Source organism: Macrobrachium nipponense, chromosome 2, assembly GCF_015104395.2.
Source record: "Macrobrachium nipponense isolate FS-2020 chromosome 2, ASM1510439v2, whole genome shotgun sequence".
NCBI classification, from domain to species: domain Eukaryota; kingdom Metazoa; phylum Arthropoda; class Malacostraca; order Decapoda; family Palaemonidae; genus Macrobrachium; species Macrobrachium nipponense.
The window spans coordinates 25046324-25068361 of NC_087201.1; the positions used below are offsets into that span (position 1 = coordinate 25046324).

General features: G+C 36.0%; 1 protein-coding gene across 1 annotated transcript; it reads left to right on the forward strand.

The window, feature by feature from the left end:
- The first annotated feature begins 6871 nt into the window (after positions 1–6871).
- Positions 6872–11266, forward strand: LOC135221408 (uncharacterized). Its single transcript, XM_064259188.1, has 3 exons — positions 6872–6955; positions 9643–10062; positions 10684–11266. Exons 2-3 carry the CDS (start codon positions 9773–9775, stop codon positions 10847–10849), a joined length of 456 nt encoding a protein of 151 aa, XP_064115258.1. The 5' UTR covers positions 6872–6955; positions 9643–9772; the 3' UTR covers positions 10850–11266.
- The last annotated feature ends 10772 nt before the right edge of the window (positions 11267–22038 follow it).

Consider the following 22038-nt stretch of genomic DNA (forward strand, 5'->3'; position numbering starts at 1 on the left):
GAAGGCAACGAAACATCATGAATGAATAAGCTTGAGATGAAATGGAATGAAGAATTTAGGCCAAGGGCCAAGCACTGGGACCAATGAGGTCATTCAGCGCTGAAACAGAAATTAACAGGAGGGAAACAATGATTAGAAAAGGTAATGCATACAGTGCGCCGCGTGAGATGTGAACATGCTTGAAGAAAATTATATTTATATCTGTCAAACGTGATATTCGTAAAAGACTGCATCTCGCAGCGTATTTGGATGTGAGTTGAATGAAGAGAGGCGCCGCTTGAACACGAGCGATCTCTTTCTTTAGATCTTCTTGAGAGATCGGCGAGGACGCCTGGTGTTTGATCTTGCCTTCTGTTCAAATGAAGAGGAATTGTTTAGCTAGCATCCTTCCTTCTATCTACACGTCCATCGAAGGAAGAAATTGAACATAGGAAAGAACTGATAGAAGATTTATGGCATTACAAAGACAATAGAATTAAAATAAAATCAAACCAAGGAGGAATAGAGCGAGCAAGGGAGCCGTTCCAAAGTCAAACCCAGCCTTCTGCTGCTACTACTACTACTACTACGTCTAGTACTACTTTTGGTTGAATGACGCAGGGATTTCGCTTTCACTTCCTCGTTTTCGAACTCCATGAATGACGCAGAGCAATCGAAAGTCGAAATTCTCTCCTCTGTCTTTTGCTTTCTCATTTTACTTATTGTCAAGCTGACTCTAGAAATATTGGCGAAAGAATTATGTTTATTTTTTTTTGCTGTTATCGTTATTACATTTCCAAGACACTGGCTTGATGCGTAAGCAGAATATACTAGCGAAAGTTTCTAATGCTTTTCGGAATAATGAAAGGCAGTAATATTAAATATACAGAGCTCCATCTCTTATGGAACAATCGACAATGGCAATTAAATTTTTAATTCTCCACAATATATATATATATACTATATATAATAATTATATATATCTATATATATATACATTATCTAAAATATATATAATAAATATATAATTAATATATATAATATAATATTAGATATATATACATAGATATAAATAATATAAAATATATAATATATATATATATATATATTTATATTATATATATCTATATATATATATATTATATATATATATATATATATATTATATATATATATATATATATATATATATATATATATATATACACACACACACACACACACATATATTATATATATATATATATATATATATATATATATATATATATATATATATATATATATATATATATATATATAATTATATATATATATATATATATAGTATATATGCTTATGCACAAACACACAGTTTTTGTTGTTGAAATAATCATTATCTAAGCAAATTTTTGCCACCAATAATGATTTCTTGAAAGAAAACAATGTTATACTATTTATATCCAAAGGGGTGGAGGGGGCATATGACCAGGTGGACCCCCGCTCCCCCTTAAATCCACCAATGGGTACTACATGAAAATCTCGTAGTATGGAATCAGGGAAAATGAATGGAATAGGGAGTGAAATATTGGTCAAGGAAATAAAACATTTCATCTCATTTTCCATTTCATTCTTCTACTTCACTTCCTCTCCTAATTTCACTTCACAGTGATTTCGTCAACCTTTTTCTTAGCTACATTTTGCCTTTTTTCTGTTCCCTTTTCCCTTCTCTTCAATTTTTCAACTTAGTGATTTCATGATGCAATTTCTTATTTACAACGAAATTAAACAAGTACAGTGCATAATGCAGTATGAAACTCTCAGCCACGACCGGGCAGCGCTCAGTTGCTCCCCAGATGCGGCAAAGTGAAGATGCGTAGGCGGCTGACACACTATTATGGCTAACTTTAACCTTAAATGAAATAAAAACTACTGAGGATAGAGGGCTGCAATTTGGTATGTTTGATGATTGGAGGACGGATGATCAGCGTACCCATTTGCAGCCCTCTAGACTCAGTAGTTTTTAAGATATGAGGGCGGACAGAATAAAATGCAAACGGGCAGACAAAGCCATCTCAATAGTTTTCTTTTACAGAAAACTAAAATCAAACCATTTTCGTTCATAAATAATTGTTAAATCATTCTCACGTTGTAGTGAAATTGAGGAGTGCTACCCACCCGTAGAAGAGAAACCTTCAATGCCCCTGGAGGCAAAACGAGCGACGGTTTCCGCTGCAGAAATCATGGACATTTGGTGACCTGTACTCCACTAATATCAGTGATTTACGAATTTTGAATTTCACGTTGGAAACGGATGGCTCTTTTCAAAGGAAATATCAATTACATACAACTCATTCATGTGCTATCTTCCTCTAATTAGACAAATGCTCTAGCTTGAACAACCACCAGCGTCGAAAATGGTTACTTGTAACTTTTTCTTTTTACTAGACTATAATATTTTTCAGAGGGAAAGTTGGTTAAGGTAAAAGAAAAGGTCTTTGATACAGTATGAAAAGCGCGAAGTTCCCCGCACAGGCCATCAAATTATATAAATCTGTAGCATCGAGTTTCTAATCTAGAATTTTAACACAGTATGATTTAGAGAATATATATATATATATATATATATATATATATATATATATATATATATATATATATATATATATATATATATATATATATCTACTATACATCTAACGAGGAAAAATCTCTAACGAGGTCAAATGACACTCGTTTAAACAAATAAAAACAAAACATCTGGCTGGCAACGTAGCCTACTTTATTTCTGTTAAATGCCATCTCTGGAGTTGGCTGAAAATCATTTTCAAACTAGGCTAATGTAAACTCTCGTTGTTACAAAAATATACTTTTTATTTCTCAAAATTAGCTAACATGAATATTGAATAAACTTAATTAAGCCTGAACCAAAAAGAAACATTAAACAATCATATTCCTCTCAAAATCATATTTAACTAAGTACCCCCTTTCCCCCTAAGAGTCCAAACATTCATAGTTTATTAATAGTCAAAATTAGTCTAGAGAAAACCCATAAGGTGACTTCGAATCCATCTGAAATAAAGAGACCATAATTATGACACCATAAAACATTAAAATTCGTCAATAAAGAATGTGTGCCGTACCTCACTTCCCTTTCTCTAGAACTCAGGTAATTGTCACTTCAAATGTTAACTTTTTCAAAGTTTCTCCTCTACGGTACCTTGTCCGATGGATCTGCAACACCTCTTTCAGCACTTCTTCTGTGACATGTTCCACACTCTATCAATCAAATTCATTGAGTCCCCCTTTGCAACTTTTCCCCTAGATTATATGTCATTTTCTGTTTATTACAAACACACACACTCACCGATTGGAACACAAGAGGCATGCACGCTACATACATGAAACACGTGATCTTCGAAATGCGTCGCTGACCCCAAATGTGCGCCGGAAAATTTTAGCTACCAGAGTCACTCGACCATGATTTCGCTAATCAGTCTTACTGCTGAACCTCAGCCATATATTTTATTATACTAAAATCGATGTTATCATCCAAATTTACCAGTGTTACTGATGAATTATTTCTATTAGACATCAAACTTTAGTAATCAGTTTTACTGGTATATCTCATTAGCCATTTTATTAGACAGTGAATCTCGTCCACTATAGTGGATTCACATCACCTGTGCATCTGATGTCTAGGCCATTCCCTTACGACGCTCCTGATTGGCTGTTCATATACCAATCACAGGGCTGGAAATTTTTAGTCTCTTGAGAGAGTTCACACAGGCAGGATGTATTTTCCACCTCTCCTGAGGGATACATCTTTCAAAAGTATGCCTCAGGAAAGGTGGAACATACATCCTGCCTATGTGACTTTCGAGAGAGACTGGGAGTTTCCAGCCCTGTGATTGGCTCATCAACAGCCAATCAGGAGCGTCGTAAGAGATGGGCCTAGACATCAGATGCACGGTTGATGTAAATCCACTATAGTATATCTTTTCAACAAGCTTTATTGAACTATGGTTCTCACAAAGCATTTGTGCTTCTAAATCTTGTCAACCAGATTGACCAGACTATGAACAATATACAGGGTGTCCATAAAGTCCCAGTAGGTACCATTACAAGTATTTATTGCTCAGAAACCATATAACATAGAGTGATCCAGTTTTTTGTTTAAGTTGTTACATTTTTTCTTTGGAGGTACTACGTCAAGGATCGTGTCTACCAGAATCCTGATCATGATCTTGCCACACTTCGTAGACGCATTGCTAAAGTTGTCCAAACCGTTGACGTTGGTACGCTGCAACGCACATGGAGGGAGATGGAATATTGTCTCGACACTGTGAGGGTAACTGGAGGTGCGACTTGTGGAATGTATTGCATGAAGTACTCTGAATGTAAACTTGAGGAAATATAGAACATTCTACAAAAAACTGCGTTGCTCTATGTTATAAAGTTTCTGAGCAATAAATACTTGTAATGGTACTGGGACTTTATGGACACCCTGCATAAACAAGTTTTAATAGACTGAGAATCTCGTCTACACCAGTTTACTGGTAAAACTCATCAACTAGATCGCCTGGACTGTGAATCCTGCTAATCAGTTTTATGTGTAAATCTCATCATATACGAGTATTGGGCTCTGCATATTTTCATTTATCTTTGCTGGTCTGTGGAGCTTATAATTCATGTTAGATCGAATTATTACTATTATTATTATTATAGAGAAGATGAACCATATTCATCTGGAACCAGCCCACATTGACTCGAAATTCTAGCTTCCGCGGAATACCCAAAACAGTAGGTACTCCTATGAGATGAATTTGGGCATGTGCGTCCTTCTTTGTATACGAGCAAATAACCATGAACCAGAGTTAAGGTTTTTTAAAAAGATCCACAAGGAAAGACCTATAATTCCAAGGCAGCTTGAAGGAAATTTGAACAATGATTTACTGGTCATTTGAAAACGTCATCATCGCCTAGCAACATATAAATGTATACATTATTCACTCAAATTGAATGACAAACACCACACAAAAGTGAGAATATGAAATAAATGCACTTCATTGGAAATCCGTATTAAATGTATAATTGATTCCATCAGCCCCCCAAAAAACTAAGAAAAGTACGAGAATGGCCTTAACAGGACTTTATATGGCTCAAAGATAATTTCGCTACTTGGACACTCATGCTGTCATTCAGTAAAGAAATTACTTAAAGTACCCTGATATATATATATGTATATAGATATATATATATATTATTAATATATATATAATAATATATATATATATATATATATATACTATATATCAATGTCTTCCACAGTACACAAAGAATACGAAGACGAATGTGTAAGCGTTTTATAGCATCTCCTCGATCGAGATATGACAAGATTACAAATCACATAGCCGGCCAATTTTCATAAGATTTCTTTTTGGTTTCGGTATCAACCAGCTGTAAGACACTAGAACTCCAAATAGATATTCGTGAAATGGGACGGCATTGAACTAAGAATTCGCCTTTCTTTCAAGTTTCCATAACTAAACGATGTTCGGAGCATCAGAAGCATTATATAAATCGCACTGAGAGAAATAAGAAAATATAATACGCCAACCTCACGATACAATGGAGTCAAATATACAGCGATGGTGAACGAATCATGGTGGTACAGCTTTCCCGCCGAAAAGAAAGACTTTGGGGAAAGAGAAACGCTGTCATCTGTCTATGACGTGCAAATTTCACTCAGTTGCTTTTGTCATGTTTCAAACGCATTTCCAGATCCCCCCTACCAGATGTAAGGAAAGCAGTGAAGAATGTATATCTTATATGGATAATAGTTGATATTATCTTCGCATACTCTTTACCATAGGATCTTCTATATTACCCACCCTCAGGACAGCGTCGTTAAGAGAATGGTGCTTAAAGAACATCGTTACAAAATAGTATGTAGGAACCGTATAGTAGATCCTGACGGGATTTACGCATAATTTCAAAGCTAAGTTTCCATTGCCAAAAATGTTCTGTTCGCGTAAATATCTCGGCGACAATGTTTCGAGATTCTGATCACCATCCATTTTTTTTTTTTTTTTTTTTTTTAGATTTCCGTAAAAGAAAACAACTCAGTTGGCTTTGTTTTTCCTGTCCGCCCTTTTGTATCAATCCCCAGATCTTAAAAACTACTGCGACTAGAAGGCTGTAAATCGGTATGTTGATCATCCACCATCCGATCATCAAACGTACCAAAGGTTAAAGTTATCCATAATCGACAGTGACATTGGCCAGGCCACCATCGGTCCGTGGTTAAAGTTTCACGAGACCACCGAAAGATAAATCTATTTCCGGTGGCCCTGATTATACACGCATTTTTTACTTGTTTCTGATGTACTTACTGTCTTGTTATCATTGAGAGTGTTGTCACTATAGAGATTTCATTTGAGAGAGAGAGAGAGAGAAGAGAGAGAGAGAGAGAGTCATTGCTGGGTACGAGTACGGAGAGAGAAAGCTAGAGTTGTTGAAAACGACACATTAACACTGACACCTAATTTTTTTTTGAAATGGCTTCAGTAAGAGACGCAAAATACAAAGCCCCAAACACCGTTTCTTCGCTCCCAAGAGTCCAGAGAAAGTATTCCACGTGACGACGAAAACCGAAAAACGAGAGAAAATATGTAATAGAAAACAGAAATCATTAACTTTCAATTGCTTCTAGCTTCCGGTCAAGCAAAAAGAGTAATGGTTAATGTACGAAAATTGACACCTAAGGCGGAAGTGCTCGAGCGATGGACGCAGCCAACCCCCAAATTAACGAGAAAAGGACCATGGGGAGGGTATTGTGGGGGTGATGGGGCTGGGGCAGTGCCTCGTGAGTGAATATAAGTGGCACTGCATCTTCAGGCACGAACAGTTTCTTTGCCATCGCCATTCTCCAAGCAAGTGCTCTTGGCATAAAATAACCCGTTAACCAGACACTCACCTATATAAGAAGAAGAGGGTAAGTTCAAGAACTCCTGGATAGATCATCTTGCGTCGTACGAGTGGCAGGACTCATTACATATTTCGAGTGTTTTCTCTGTTTGGTAAAGGAATGAAGAGAAGTTGGTATTGGCAGTGACAGACACACACACATATATACATACATATATATATATATATATATATATATATATATATATATATATATAATCTACTACTCACTTTTTAAACGTATGCCATTGCAAATATCACAATAATATCTTAATTCCTCGAATTCTTCACACATTTTGAACTCTTAAGAATCTGACGACCGGTAGCAGTATTCGAACCCGCAACCGCCATATCAGAAACAGGTTGCGTTACCGACCTGACTTCGTGGTCAGTTCGGCAACGTTTGCTCGTTCTGGTATTCTGGATGCAGGTTCGAAGCCTGCTAACCGGAAATCAGAAATGCAGCGTGTTCTTGCATTTGGATATACTATGGCTTTGTAATGACAAGTGTGTCCAAAAAGTGTGAAGACCGTGGGAAGTTAGGAGTGCGTTGTATTTATTATATTTATATATATATAATATATATATATATATATATATATATACATATATATATATATATATATATATATATATATATATATATATATATATTATATACATACATACATACTTACTACATATCGTACGTACTTATAAGTATATATATACATATGTATATATATATATATATATATATATATATATATATATATATATATATATGTGTGTGTGTGTGTGTGTGTGTGTGTGCGTGTGTGTGTGTGTGTGCATGTACGTATTGGCGTGCATCTGTTTCCTTTTTGCTTGTACGTTCATTAACCGTTTCGTTCATCCTGTTGCATGAGTACTACCTTTCTTTGGTAACGCTGCTTGTCCATACCCAAACATTGATAGGGAATTTTTCTAAATCTGTCATACAGTTATACAGTTCCGTCTCACTCAAACCAAAGGAAAACGTAGATAAAGAGAGAATTCCCAATGAGGACTAAACATATTTATAAAACTAGGCTTCCCGAGTTTAGACCTCAAACGATATTTGCAAGAATGTGAGGGGTATATTGATTCAACAACTCTCTTGATGTCTTTCAGTACCAGGTAAATTTTTGGTGTGATATAGCCTTAGAAAGACCACAATTATCTTAAGCATTTCACGCCATGCTTTTGAATCTCGTGTGGCAACACTGTATGTCTAAGATCCAATTTGACATTTATGACAATTTATCTGATATTTCCAGGAGTTCCCTATTGCATGAGGAACATTTAAGTAGGTACTCCAGCTTTTCAGGGTTAGATGCGAGATATGTAGCCACCTATGTTCTATTTGTTCATTTTCCTAAATTTTTAAATGAAATATTAGAAGTCGGGTTTTACAAGTTTTCATTTTACTGAAATAACGCAAATATATCGAACTTAATTCGTAGTTTATTCAAGGTAATATTCATTAAAGATATTTCGAAACCAGCAGGGGAGCAAGAGCTGTGTTGAGTAAAGACTAGGTTTCATATCACAGGGAATTACATTAAAATTTGATTACACACTTTCAGAAACTAGCAGGAACTTATTTGGCTTTAATACAATAATTAGAAAAATATTGGCCAAAACTGTTCACGTGTTAAAAAACTATAACCAAAGCTACTTTTGTAGACCAGCCTTTTAGTGTCAGTGAATAGAAACTTGACAGAATGACTGTCAATTTCAAGAGGAATATGTGGATTACCTCTTGAACAGAGTGCTTAGCTAAACTGAAATAACCGTGTTCTTTTATATACTGTATAAAGAGCCCTTATGAAACTAGCTTGCAAAAGGCCCATTCCCAAATTAAGATCGTTTTGAAGTAAGCTAATGGCGCTACTGTTTTGACCTGGAATTGTATAGGCTTTCAAAGTTATGTGAATGGTATCTTTCTCTTACCCCTCGTCGAGGCACTGGGCCTCCTACAAGTTTAAGTGCTTGCATTTTCGAGTCGTTCTTGGCCCTAATATGTAGGTACAGATAACTAGCTAGTCATTCAAGTATTCGTCGTCTGTTTCCGTTTTCTATTTTCAATGCACTTTACATCAGCTTGGGAAAGCGTTTTTTGTACAAATTTAAGAAAATACTATTTGCACTTTACTGAAATTTTTTCAGGTGATGTAAGACAGAAAATAAATTCCCGTTTAACGGAGTCACAGACGACAATTTTCAAGCAATGGAATGTCTACAGGTTATTTAAGTCTACAATCTACCATTGATATTCGTTTTCTGTCAATTTTAGATCGACATAAAAAAAAACTCGTATTTGTAAGGTATACTATAAGAAATATTGCAGGATACTTAAAATCTTACCATTAATGTTAACATATAGCCTATTGCATTATTATCATGATATATTTCTGGTTTATCATTAGGCTTCCGAACAATATATTTCGTGTATGTTTTTGCGTACATTTTGCTGTTGATATATATGAAACAAAGAGAATAAAACTTTAGTTGATAAATCTTTCATTGGGTGTCATAACTTGACAATCACATAAAAAATTGAAGCTCTGCTGACTTAATCAAATCAACCAGTATTCTTAGTGTGGAACAAAAACTGAAATTCTTTTTAACAGTTACACAAAGTTTATGCATACCGATTTATTAGTTTCGAATGATCATTGCAAATCAAAGATTGTTATATTTTTGTTGTTTCAGATAAGAGATCCAGGGAAATCATCACGGACCAGCCTACTCCAAGAGATTGAAGGTCGAAAGACAGGCGATTCACGAGGAAATAATCACCTCATTCAAGTTTTCAACAAAATAAAGTATCTATAAATCCAACATGGCAGCTCTGGCAGCAGCAGCATCCCTTGCGACCGTTGTCATTGGAGGCGCCGTCGGTATCGGTCTGGCCAGCATCGCTGCTCACTTCACCCGTCGTAGCGGCTACGGACGCCATCATTACCGCTACGGACGTTCCGCTCAGGACGACTCATCCGCACTCGAGAGGACAATGAACCTCATTCGCCAGCAGGATTTCTCGGGCTGTGGCCTGAAGCTCGTTTGCGATCTAGCGTCCATGACGGACGATCAGTTGGCGTCCGAGGAGATGAGCATATTGAGTCTAGTTGGGTAAGATTCCAGATTTTAGGCTCATCGTCACCTGTAGTCTCTCTCGCTCGTTTCCTGTGGAAATTCGCTCTGTTCTTTAGGCCTACAGTTTTAATTATACATCTAGGATAGTCTCAATTACGTAAATGTAAAGCTACAAAACATGAAAATACGTCATATCAATATGAGAAATCATGAACCTCTGCAAGTAAAAGAAATGTGGAAATCCAAAAATCTCCGGTGTTCCTTTTGGAAATGGACATTCTGTAAATTAAGACCAACGACTAATGTTTAATCTTTTGCCTTTACTAACAGCTTACCTCCCAATAAATTTTACAGGATGTGAACCGCCAGATTTTTACAAGTTTTACGTCTAATATACGGAAGTGAATACACACACACACTATATATATATATATATATATATATATATATATATATATATATATATATATATATATATATATATATATATATATATAATTATATAAACGTTTCTGTGTGTGTTCCCGTACGTATTCATACAATTCAACAAATGTCTAATTATTGTGAACCACTGTCGATGCAACTATTTATGTTATTTTGGTCTAACTAGTACTATGCTTGCATATTGTGCATCTGATCTATCTGTTCTTATTCCAGGACATCCATCAAACCGGGCGAAGGCCTATTACCAACGAGTGCCCTGCAAGAGTACCAGGCAGCCAGGGGCTTAGGAGAGTATGGGTACGATTGTGCCCTTGCGTTCCCGTCATGCCCCCTCAACTCGACCCAGCTGATAGAGACTGTGATGTCGTATCTCCCTTGAGTTTTGCTCGCTTCTAAACTTTACTTTATGGGTTCTTGTAAAGTTAATTTTATAAAAATGAATGACCAAAGAAATGCATAGTTATCTAAGAAAGAGGTTAAACATAGTACTATACGTAATCACAGCTGTAACCTTGCCCATTGGCCTAGTAACTATAGTAGTTTCACACAGCCGTGCGTTTGATGTCTAAGCCAGTTCCTTACGACGCTCCTGATTGGCTGTTGATAAGCCGATGGCAGGATGTATGTTCCAACTCTCCTGAGGGATGCTTTTGAAAGACTTACCCCTTATCAACAGCCAATCGGAAGTGTCGTCAGAGACTGGGTTAAACATCAGATGCACCGGTGATGTGAATCTAGTATAGTAGTGGCGAAATCAAACATTTTCTTACTCTATTACTGTTCATCCTTACATAAGTAGCACTTGCAAAAATATATATATATGTATATATATATATATATATATATATATATATATATATATATATATATATATATATATATATATATATATTCAAGTTAACGAAACATGATGTAATTTAGATGCTACCATTAATTCTTATGCTCGGGTTAGTTCTACGATGCACGGTTGGAGGCTTCCGAGATTAAATTTTTCTTAATGGACTTCATCACTGCCATATATTTATTTTTCGTTGTATTCAGTTGTAATTTTGGTGTATTTCCTGGTATACTCGTGTAAGAAAAATACTTAATTTAAGATTTACTCATATTTACTAATATTCGATGTGACTTCCAACTTGTTTAAAAGTTTCTAATGTGAACAAAATTCAATGAATCTTGGATTGACTGTCCACTGAAAAGCACATGCTCCTGTATCATTTGTTATTTTCCTTTATTCTCCATAAATAAATACAGTTCAACTAATTAGGCTTAAGATATAAGACGTGGTACCGAGTCTTCGCATCTCAGTCATTCCTTGTCGGTCAAGTACCGCAGGTGGAGTCTGATTTCTTTCCGTGAACTGAATATTGTTCTGAATGAATTCTAACCCGTGTACACTCATCTTTTTGACTCTTTTTAGATGTTATCATGTGTTCTTAATAATCCTATTTCATACGTGTTTAGTTTTACTGAAAAAATAATGTTCAAATTTACCTTAGTAATGACGTAGTATTGAAATATGAATGAAGGTTCGACAAATAAAAGGTTAGAAAATATTGTCATCTTGTATTCGTTGATTGCCGCTGACCCACCAGCACCAGAAAAGACAAAATGAGCCACCCCCCCGCCCCCCAGGTGGCTCTAAAGCGTTTAACCCCGTAGAATGGTAGTGCCGTCAGTGCACCTCATGCGGTGCACTGTAGGTACTACTTAAGGCTCTTTGCAGCGTGCCTTCGGCCCCACGCAGCAACCCCTTCCGTTCCTTTTACTGCACCTCCTTTCATCCTCTCTGCCTTCCATCTTATACTTTCCACGTTTCAAACCTTTTACTGTCCATTTCCGTTTTAGCGTTGAATGACCTCATGGGTCCCGGTGCTTGGCCTTTGGCCTGAATTCTATATTGGAAATATTGGAATATTATTGATTGCTGGTCTCTCGTGTGCAACTATTAGTGTGTAATTATTTACAGTTCTAAATGATGTTGTATGTTTCACGGAAGTAGCCTACGGTTTAAAAACAAAAATGATAAAGTAAAAATCTACGAATGTAGGTATAATCACATATAAAAGCAAACTATACATTGTACACACATTGCCAGTCCTTCAAAAAATAATAAAAAAATAACTAATCTTAGCAACAATGTTCACGGTTAAATTCCTTCCCTAACAACAACACTGGGAAAAAAAGGTAATAACTGCTGCAGTATAGTAGGGTCTTGGTTCGTAATTTCCTCTACTTTAACGTAACCCTGTGTGTTTGGGGGGAGGGGGGTTAGGGGTAGGGGGGAGAGACAGAAGATAAGGACGTCACTTAGCACTTACTTCCGTTACTTTTCTCGTGACTGGAGGAGCAGCGAATTCCATCAGGGTCCACGACAGTAATTACTACTATTACTTATCCAGTTGGGGATTTCTCCGCTCGATCGTGGAAACCAAAGAAAAATATTATTGTTTCTATAAAATTATGGGTAATAAAATCGTACAATTAAAAAACATTGCGTGATCCGACCTGCAGCTTACTCGGGGAACGTGTTATTTTCTACGGTTAAATGGAGCCTTGCTTCACCAAGGAAAATTAAAATAGATTCGCTATATTTAAATTATTTTTATAATTTCTTATTAATAAATAAGTCTTAAATATCCTATCCAAGAATTCCTGTATCTTTAACTCAACACGAAACACCTTTTCCAGAGCTTTTTAGGCTCTCCATAGACCTTTCCCAACCCCCTCAACAAGAACAACAGCAACAACAACAAAGTAGGCTTACTTCCTGAGTAAGCGATAAGGAAATTTGATGTAGGATATTTGAACAACTCTTGGGTGAACTGGGCAATACAGTAGCTTTTGAAAAAAGGAATAGTAGCTATTAGGTATATTATTTACTCAATAGCAGCAAAAAATCTATCTCTCTCTCTCTCTCTCTCTCTCTCTCTCTCTCTCTCTCTCTCTCTCTATCTTCTCTCTCTCTCTCTCTCTCTCGTTCTCTCGTCTCTCTCTCTCCTCTCCTCTCTCCTCTCCTTCTCTTCTCTCTCTCTCTCAGCTTCTGTCTAATAGACATTTCATCAAAAGCTTCTGTTGATAATTCACTCGTAATAGTTTGTCCTCAACGCACTATCAGAATTATCTATCTGCAATTACACTCATTTTAACAATTTCTTGTAATCAAACAAAATATAAAAATGCCTTTTCCATAGCTTCACAAAGATCGAAATATCTGCTAGATGTAAAGTCGTCTGAGATTCTGCCACGACCCGGTGGTGGTCTGTGTTGTTGGCACCTAGAACGATACCAGACGCATGATCCATGGCTAACTTTAAGCCTTAAATAAAATAAATACTACTGAAGCTAGAGGGCTGCAATTTGGTACGTTTGACGATTGGAGGGTGGATGATCAACATACCAATTTGCAGCCCCCTAGCCTAGGAAGTTTTTAAGATCTGAGGGCGGACAGAAAAAATGCGGACGGACTGACATACAGCCGTTTCAAAAGTTTTCTTTTAGAGACAACTAAAAGTCACTCCAAGCTTCTACTGTTCTATGCGCTGTTGTTGTCTAATGGTTTGGTAACAGTAGCATTTAAGTCTAACAGAGTGTAACAGCGTCTCTTGTTAAATGCAGTTATCACGGTCGTCACATACTAAGCCCTTGACTCAGATTTATTGCTCGGTCACGAAAGAGAGAGAGAGAGAGAGAGAGAGAGAGAGAGAGAGAGAGAGAGAGAGAGAGAGAGAGAGAGAGAGAAGAGAGGATTAGAAGAAAAGAAACAGAGATTTATGAGAGGTCGATGACTTGGCGTTTTAATACTGATCTACTGTATGGTTTTTTATTCATGCGATTTTCAAGATTAATGGCAACTGTACCAACTACTCCCAGTGTTGCTATTACTACTCCTAATAATAATAAAAATAAAAAAGAATAGTAATATGCTGGAAGAAGGCCTTTATGAATACAGGTTTTATTGAAAGTAATGGCTATTTCAGCCGCATTTATTTTGTACTATAGAAGTTTCTCTATTCTTCTTATTACTGACTTCTTCTGTACTCAAATTGGCTATTAAAACGCCAAATGGGGTATTCATAGAAAAACTTCTATACAAAATAAATTAAACGCGTCTGAAATAGCCATTATTTTCAATAAAATAATAATAATAATAATAATAACAATAATAATAATAATAATAATAATAATAATAAAATGCAAACCGCCAAAATAAGTACAGAACTCAAAGCACTTACGTGTATCATAACAATACTAAATGCTGACCTACCAAAAAAAAAAAAAAAAAAAAAAAAAAGCCAATGGATATCAAATTTATTGTGATATATTCTTTCTATCCAAGAATTTCTTTCAGAAGCACACTTCATAAACCTAAAGTACCTGGAATGAAGTGTTTGAAGAGTCATACCGTGAAAAAAACAGAAATCTGTTGCATGATCTGGCAACCTTTGAAGCGCTCATACCTGACTGAAGTACACACTGTCTGCTATCAGACCAGATGTCTGAAAATAATAAACGACCTTTATGTGTCTATATAAAATTCGGAAGATTCCCGTAAGACATACTGAGCAAAAGAAACTTAACATCATGAATAAAAAAAAATATCTTGGCTCTTCAAATGTAGTACATACAACCCAAAAGGTGGCAACAGTGACTCCGAAAAGGAAATATAGGATTCACCTTCAAACTTGTTATTCAGAATGTAACTACAAATCCTTATTTGATAAGAAAATACTCCGATCAAAATAAATGGTTATCAGCTTTTATATACCTGTATGATAAATCTCTGAAGTTTATATTAGACTGAAAGTGGATGCAAGTTCCAATATTTTACATATTTTTTGCTCATATTATCCAAGTAAAATTGTTATGAAATGCAGGGTGTCCATAAAATCCCAGTACCATTAAAAGTATTTATTACTTGTAATGGTACTGGGATTTTATGGACACCCTGTAATTTACGAAGTTTTTTTTCCTTATTAGTAAATTCATGGTAAGTGAACAACCATTAAAGCCCGTACATAAATGTTGACAAAAATTAACCTTTTCTGGTTAGTTCACTTTTATCCGTTCACAAGAAAATCCTTACAATCGGGAACTTGATAGTTCTTGAAAACTTTTAACGGGGATAATACTGCACATCTCTATAAGACAGCAAAATTGATGCAACCAAGATACTCTTGTTACAAAATCACATTCATGAGAGTATTATCCATTTGCGTACCCTTCGTTTAACTTCGTTTATATTTACCAGAAATTATCAAGGGCATATTGTTTTTTTTTTAAAGGAAAATACGCCCTTTGATTCCGTAATTGGAATGAAAGTCCACTCAAATCCAGATAACGGATGCCAAATGTACCCACCGTCCTGAACGCCTAACAGGACTTTCACAAATTTGTCTGACTTTTCTTGGGTCAGCTATAAAATATGAATAAAAAGTTTGACTCTTACAGCTCTCAACATTAACTATAAACCTAATTAGCACCACATAGTCTTGACAGAACTCATATCCTAATGTCAACTATGATATCATGGCCTGTAAATAGTGCTGGCAGCAATTCAGGAAGCTACTAAATGTCTGATATATGATGAAATACTTAAGACATGGCTCTGAGTCACATAAAGTCTAAAATTTTAGAGTTCAATGTAAATTTTCTTTTTTGATCCTAAATCTAAAAGATCAGTCTGAATTTGGGATATCACGGCAAGTTTGAGATATCAAAAGAAATCGGTATGAACGGAGAGATAAACTCCAGAACTTCTGACTTCCACCTCCCAGAACATGAGTAATCTGCTATAAGAGGGTTGAATTCTCTATCAGATTTCAATGGATATACTGCTGTTTTCTTATCAAAACCAGCTCCTTTTGAAATAAGGTAACCACAACTCATGGAGGTTAGCTAGTGAGAGTTAAAACCACCGCACCATTATGATCTTTTACTCATTGCTTTGGGTAGAAATTGAGGAGATATCAATAAATAAAAAAATGTTTGCCTTGGAGTTATATATCATAGTAAATCTGAAGTTACAATGAGTATGTTAAACATTTTCCGAGCAAAATTCTATCCATTATCATTATTATTATTATTATTATTATTATTATTATTATTATTATTATTATTATTATTATTATTATTATTATTATTATTCTTTTCTGTTGAAGTGGAGAGGGTCGTTTCACTTTACCAATATAATTCTGTATTTTTGGAAATTACCTGCTATTTATAATAAACCACAAATATTATCCCCCAAGGACTCTTTTATTTATATAGTTCACAGAATAAAATATCTGCAGCTAAATTGCAAATCTACAGTGTACACGCGAACCGTGACAAAGCAGTATAAAGATATTACTGAAAAACGCCAAGGAAAATATTGTAGCCATCAGTCTGTGTATTGGTAATGTTATTGCAGTAACAGTTCTTTTAATTAATGGCTTCTAGAGTAGATATCTGCACAGCTATATGATCGTAGCAAATTCTGAACTTAGGAGTAGATAAACGATCACCTCTAAAATGGATTTTGTTATCATTACGCCACTGATTTTCATCAAACTCAAAGGTTTCGGATCATTTAGTGGTCAACATAATCACAAAATTTTTAAAGTTTTAGGTTACAAAGTTTTCCAGAAAAAAAAAATAGCGCAAGGATATTTTAGTTGTGTTTTCCACTTTTTTCTTTTTAGATTCAAGTTGTTTGAAAATGCACCATATGCAAATATGGATAAGGAAATTAAGTACCTATATTTTATGTAACTAGCACATAAATAGTATATAGCTTACGTATATATCCTCTGGCTTCGGTTGATCCTTTCGTTGTCTATCCGCCCTCATATCCTAAAAACTACTGAGGTTAGAAGGCTGTAAACTGGTATGTTAATTATCCACCCTCCAATCATCAATCATTCCAAATTGCAGCTATCTAGCCTCAGTAGGTTTAATTCTATTTCATGTTAAAGTTTGCCAAAATAGTACGTCTGGTAACGATATATAGGTCAGGCCACCACCGGGCCGTGTTGAAAGTTTCATGGGCCGCGGCTCATACAGCGTTATACCGAGACCACCGAAAGATTTTGACGATGTACAGGGGAGCCAGACGATATTTGAACGATGATCTTCACTCATTTAATGGGTACGAACATCAGTTGAAAGCACAATTTATTGTTGGATTGGAAGAGCATATTGTCACTGCTCTGTTGAGTTAACATTAATAGTTTGCTAAATATTCATCTGGCATATATATACTTTCTGTTTTCTCTTTTTCCCCAGTTGTACATTGCCTTTATGGATACTTGCTTTGCAATTAGGACAGCTAGAATATCCAGAATGATCAGATATCACGGGAAAAAAGTGACACAAAAAATGAAACGTCTGAGCTTATAAACAGCCTTCACACGACGTCAACAAACCACTTTGAATAAGTAAAACATACTAGAGTAGAATCACATCAACCGTGCATTTGATGTCTAGGCCAGTCCCTTACGACGCTCCTGATTGGCTGTTAATAAGCCAATGACAGGGCTGGAAACTCTCAGTCTCTTTCGAGAATTCACTTAAGCAGGATGTATGTTCCACCTCTCCTGAGGGATACGTCTTTCAGGAGAGGTGGGACATGCATCCTGCCTATGTGAACTCTTGAAAGAGAACGAGAGTTTCTGGCCCTGTGATTGGCTTATTAACAGCCAATCAGGAGCGTCGTAAGGGACTGGCCTAGACGTCAAATGTACGGTTGATGTGAATCTATTATAGTACTGCTGAAAGGATGCGTTTATTGAAGACATATTTCAAAGACGCATGACAATCAAGTTGAAGGATGTGCTGATACCATCCAAAATCTTAGCTGCACGGATCCAGACACACAAGAAACACGCCTTACCCACGTAGTACTACGGCAAACTGAAATTACGGGAAAAGAAATACTAACTTGTGATTTTTCAGAGTCAAAAAGCTGGTTTATTTCGACACAATCTTGAATTAAATGAAGTTGTTATATACGTTACTACCCCCGAGTATTCTTTGGTAAAAAAAAAGGCTGTCAAAGTATTGGATGATATTTTCATTGGAACATTTCGTATTCTTGTAGGAAAATTGATTTCCCATTAGGAAGTAGGTATACTATATACATCTACGTCTATTATTATCTTCATTTATTTGAACCCTATCTCTCTCTCTTCTCTCTCTCTCTCTCTCTCTCTCTCTCTCTCTCCTCTCTCTCTCACTTGGAATTAGATTGGATCATTTCCATTTTAAACTACAAGTAAGCCATAAAGGGACAAAGAAAATAACAGAGATATTACATTTTCCTGTTTGCGTTGCGTTTTTCAATTGGGTATTTTCGTCTTATTTTATACGTACGTATATATGTAAGTATAAATATGTACGCATAAATACGGAAGCCCTGTTTTTTCAATATCTCTCTTACACCATCTATTGCTGTGGTCTTCTTATGCTGTGGAGTTCGTGTCAATGGCTTCGACATATTTCCTTTATATTCCACCTTCCATATTCCAGTCTACACCCGCGAAGGGAAGTTACTAAAAAATTTCCTTATTGGCAACTTGCGTGATTCCATATAAACAATGCGAATTGTTTCATTCTTGCGAACGAGCGATGTTGGATCTTTCCAAGATGGTGCCTCGGGCGTCGTTATCTAGGATTGATATTTCTTTAAGATATTGACAGCCTTTTTAGGAAAGATCGGCGATTCTGTAACGGCACGTACGCAAACTGCGCTCAAAAGTGGGTCCTAGTTCAAACTATCGAAAGAAAAACTGGTCTGTTAAGAGCCTGACTCATTCAAGAAAAACGTTCCTGTATAGGATTAGGACGGGATCTTGGCGTGACCAATCGAGGTCGAATTGATTGCTGTGTTTTAATGCTTGGTGTACCTGGACGAATTACGAATCACTGCGTTGCGTGACATATGAAGGCTAAATATTTGTTAAAATAGAAGGATTGGTCGCTTTTCATTAATTTAAGGCAAAGGGTGCTTTTATTCAGCGTCTGGTACTTTAATTAAAGGTTATAATATTTTGGACAGCAACAATATCCTCTTTGAATGACTATAGAAAGAAGTTTTGACCTATATCTTAAAACGTTGTTGCAAGACATTTGAGCTTGCATATATCTTACCCAAACGATTCAATTTAAGTAGGAACTTCGTGTCTTTAATCTATAGTATTTTAATAATGTGTCTTCGATGTTGTTGAAGCTGAAGACGTCAAATTTATTTTTTGCCTTTCTTGTGTTATGTGGTATCTTCCGTAATATGCAGGCTATTTCAGTATTACACAGATTTTTGCAATCTTTTTGCACGTTTATTCATTTTCAGTATTGTCCTCGTAACTCTTCCAAATATTAACAAATTTTATCTTTAGAACTGCGGACGATGCTTTTCATGAAGCCACGGTTATGATATGAAAATACCGTTTAGTCAAAATACAGGGACAAAGAAAATTGATGCAATAAATATATATATGTATATATATATATGTATATATATATATATATATATATATATATATATATATATATATATATATATATATATATATATATAGTTTTCGAGACGAGTGTAGCAACTCCACAACACCGCCTTTGTTTGATAACACCTGAACGCATTGCAAGGGGCCTTTGACTAGTTATCTTCTAGTAATGTGAAGGAAAATGGCTCTTCTGCCAATAATATAAATACACTTTATGTTTCATTATTATCCCGGGAATCTTTCGTGTGCACTGCTCATCAAGCATACTTGGTTAAATCAAGTACCATTTAACTTAGCGTTAAACAAACTTAGGCAACAAAAATATTGGCCATTATGTAGTACAAAACGAGGACATTCAAAAATATTAGGAAACTAATTATACAGAGGTTTCTGCCAGTTACGTGCTGCTCTGGGAGAAAGAGGCTTATAAATAATGCTCCTGAGAATTCACAGAAACGTATAATCTTCAAATTTTAAGAATCCAGTCAACTGGACCTTGAATTACACTAGGAAACCTAAACAGGGACGTGACTACTTAGCCACTTAAAGAGGGAACCCCTTCCATCTGAAAGTCCAGTCGATTTTGAGTCGATGAAAGTCTGCACGACTGTAAAAGACATTTCATAAAATATTCATGAAACCGCCGTAATATTTACTCGTCTTTATTTGTTGCGTTTTTCTTTGAAAGGACTATAAGAAAAAAATCATCTTTAGCATCCTTCCTTAATTAGTATTTTGAATACTGTATACTCTTTTTCATAGTTAATAATAATAATAATAATAAAATAATAATAATAATAATAATAATAATAATAATAATAATAATAATAATGGGGCAATATCTGAAAACCAGTGAAGACGAGTGGCTGAAGAGTGCATGGGAAGAAGGACTAATAAAAGTAGACGAAGACCCAGAAATATACAGAGACAGGAGAAAGACAGACAGAACAGAGGACTGGCACAACAAACCAATGCACGGACAATACATGAGACAGACTAAAGAACTAGCCAGCGATGACAATTGGCAATGGCTACAGAGGGGAGAGCTAAAGAGGGAAACTGAAGGAATGATAACAGCGGCACAAGATCAGGCCCTAAGAACCAGATATGTCCAAAGAACGATAGACGGAAATAACATATCTCCCATATGTAGGAAGTGCAATACGAAAAATGAAACCATAAACCACATAGCAAGCGAATGCCCGGCACTTGAACAGAACCAGTACAAAAAGAGGCATGATTCAGTGGCAAAAGCCCTTCACTGGAGCCTGTGCAAGAAACACCAGCTACCTTGCAGTAATAAGTGGTACGAGCACCAACCAGAGGGAGTGATAGAAAACGATCAGGCAAAGATCCTCTGGGACTATGGTATCAGAACGGATAGGGTGATACCTGCAAATAGACCAGACGTCAAGAAGAAAGTATCACTCATTGATGTCGCAATACCATGGGACACCAGAGTTGAAGAGAAAGAAAGGGAAAAAATGGATAAGTATCAAGATCTGAAAATAGAAATAAGAAGAATATGGGATATGCCAGTGGAAATCGTACCCGTAATCATAGGAGCACTAGGCATGATCCCAAGATCCCTGAAAAGGAATCTAGAAAAACTAGAGGCTGAAGTAGCTCCAGGACTCATGCAGAAGAGTGTGATCCTAGAAACGGCGCACATAGTAAGAAAAGTGATGGACTCCTAAGGAGGCAGGATGCAACCCAGAACCCCACACTATAAATACCACCCAGTCGAATTGGAGGACTGTGATAGAGCAAAAAAAAAAAAAGTAATATATTTAATAATAAAAGTAGAACAACTCCAGCATTGTATCACAAATCACCATGCGCCCAAATGGATGACCACAGGAAGAACATCCTTAGTTCAGAAAGACAAGAGTAAGGGAAATATAGCCAGTAACTACAGGCCTATCACCTGCCTACCAATAATGTGGAAGTTACTAACAGGTATCATCAGCGAAAGGCTATACAACTACCTAGAGGATACAAACACCGTCCCCCACCAACAGAAAGGCTGCAAAAGGAAGTGTAGGGGACAAAAGACCAGCTCCTGATAGACAAAATGGTAATGAAG

What these genes read in the sequence shown, in the direction of transcription:
- LOC135221408 (XM_064259188.1), top strand. Translation starts at nt 9,773, where the DNA reads ATGGCAGCTCTGGCAGCAGCAGCATCCCTTGCGACCGTTGTCATTGGA. An exon ending in AGCATATTGAGTCTAGTTGG is followed by an intron (nt 10,063 to 10,683) that starts GTAAGATTCCAG and finishes TTCTTATTCCAG; the next exon opens with GACATCCATCAAACCGGGCG.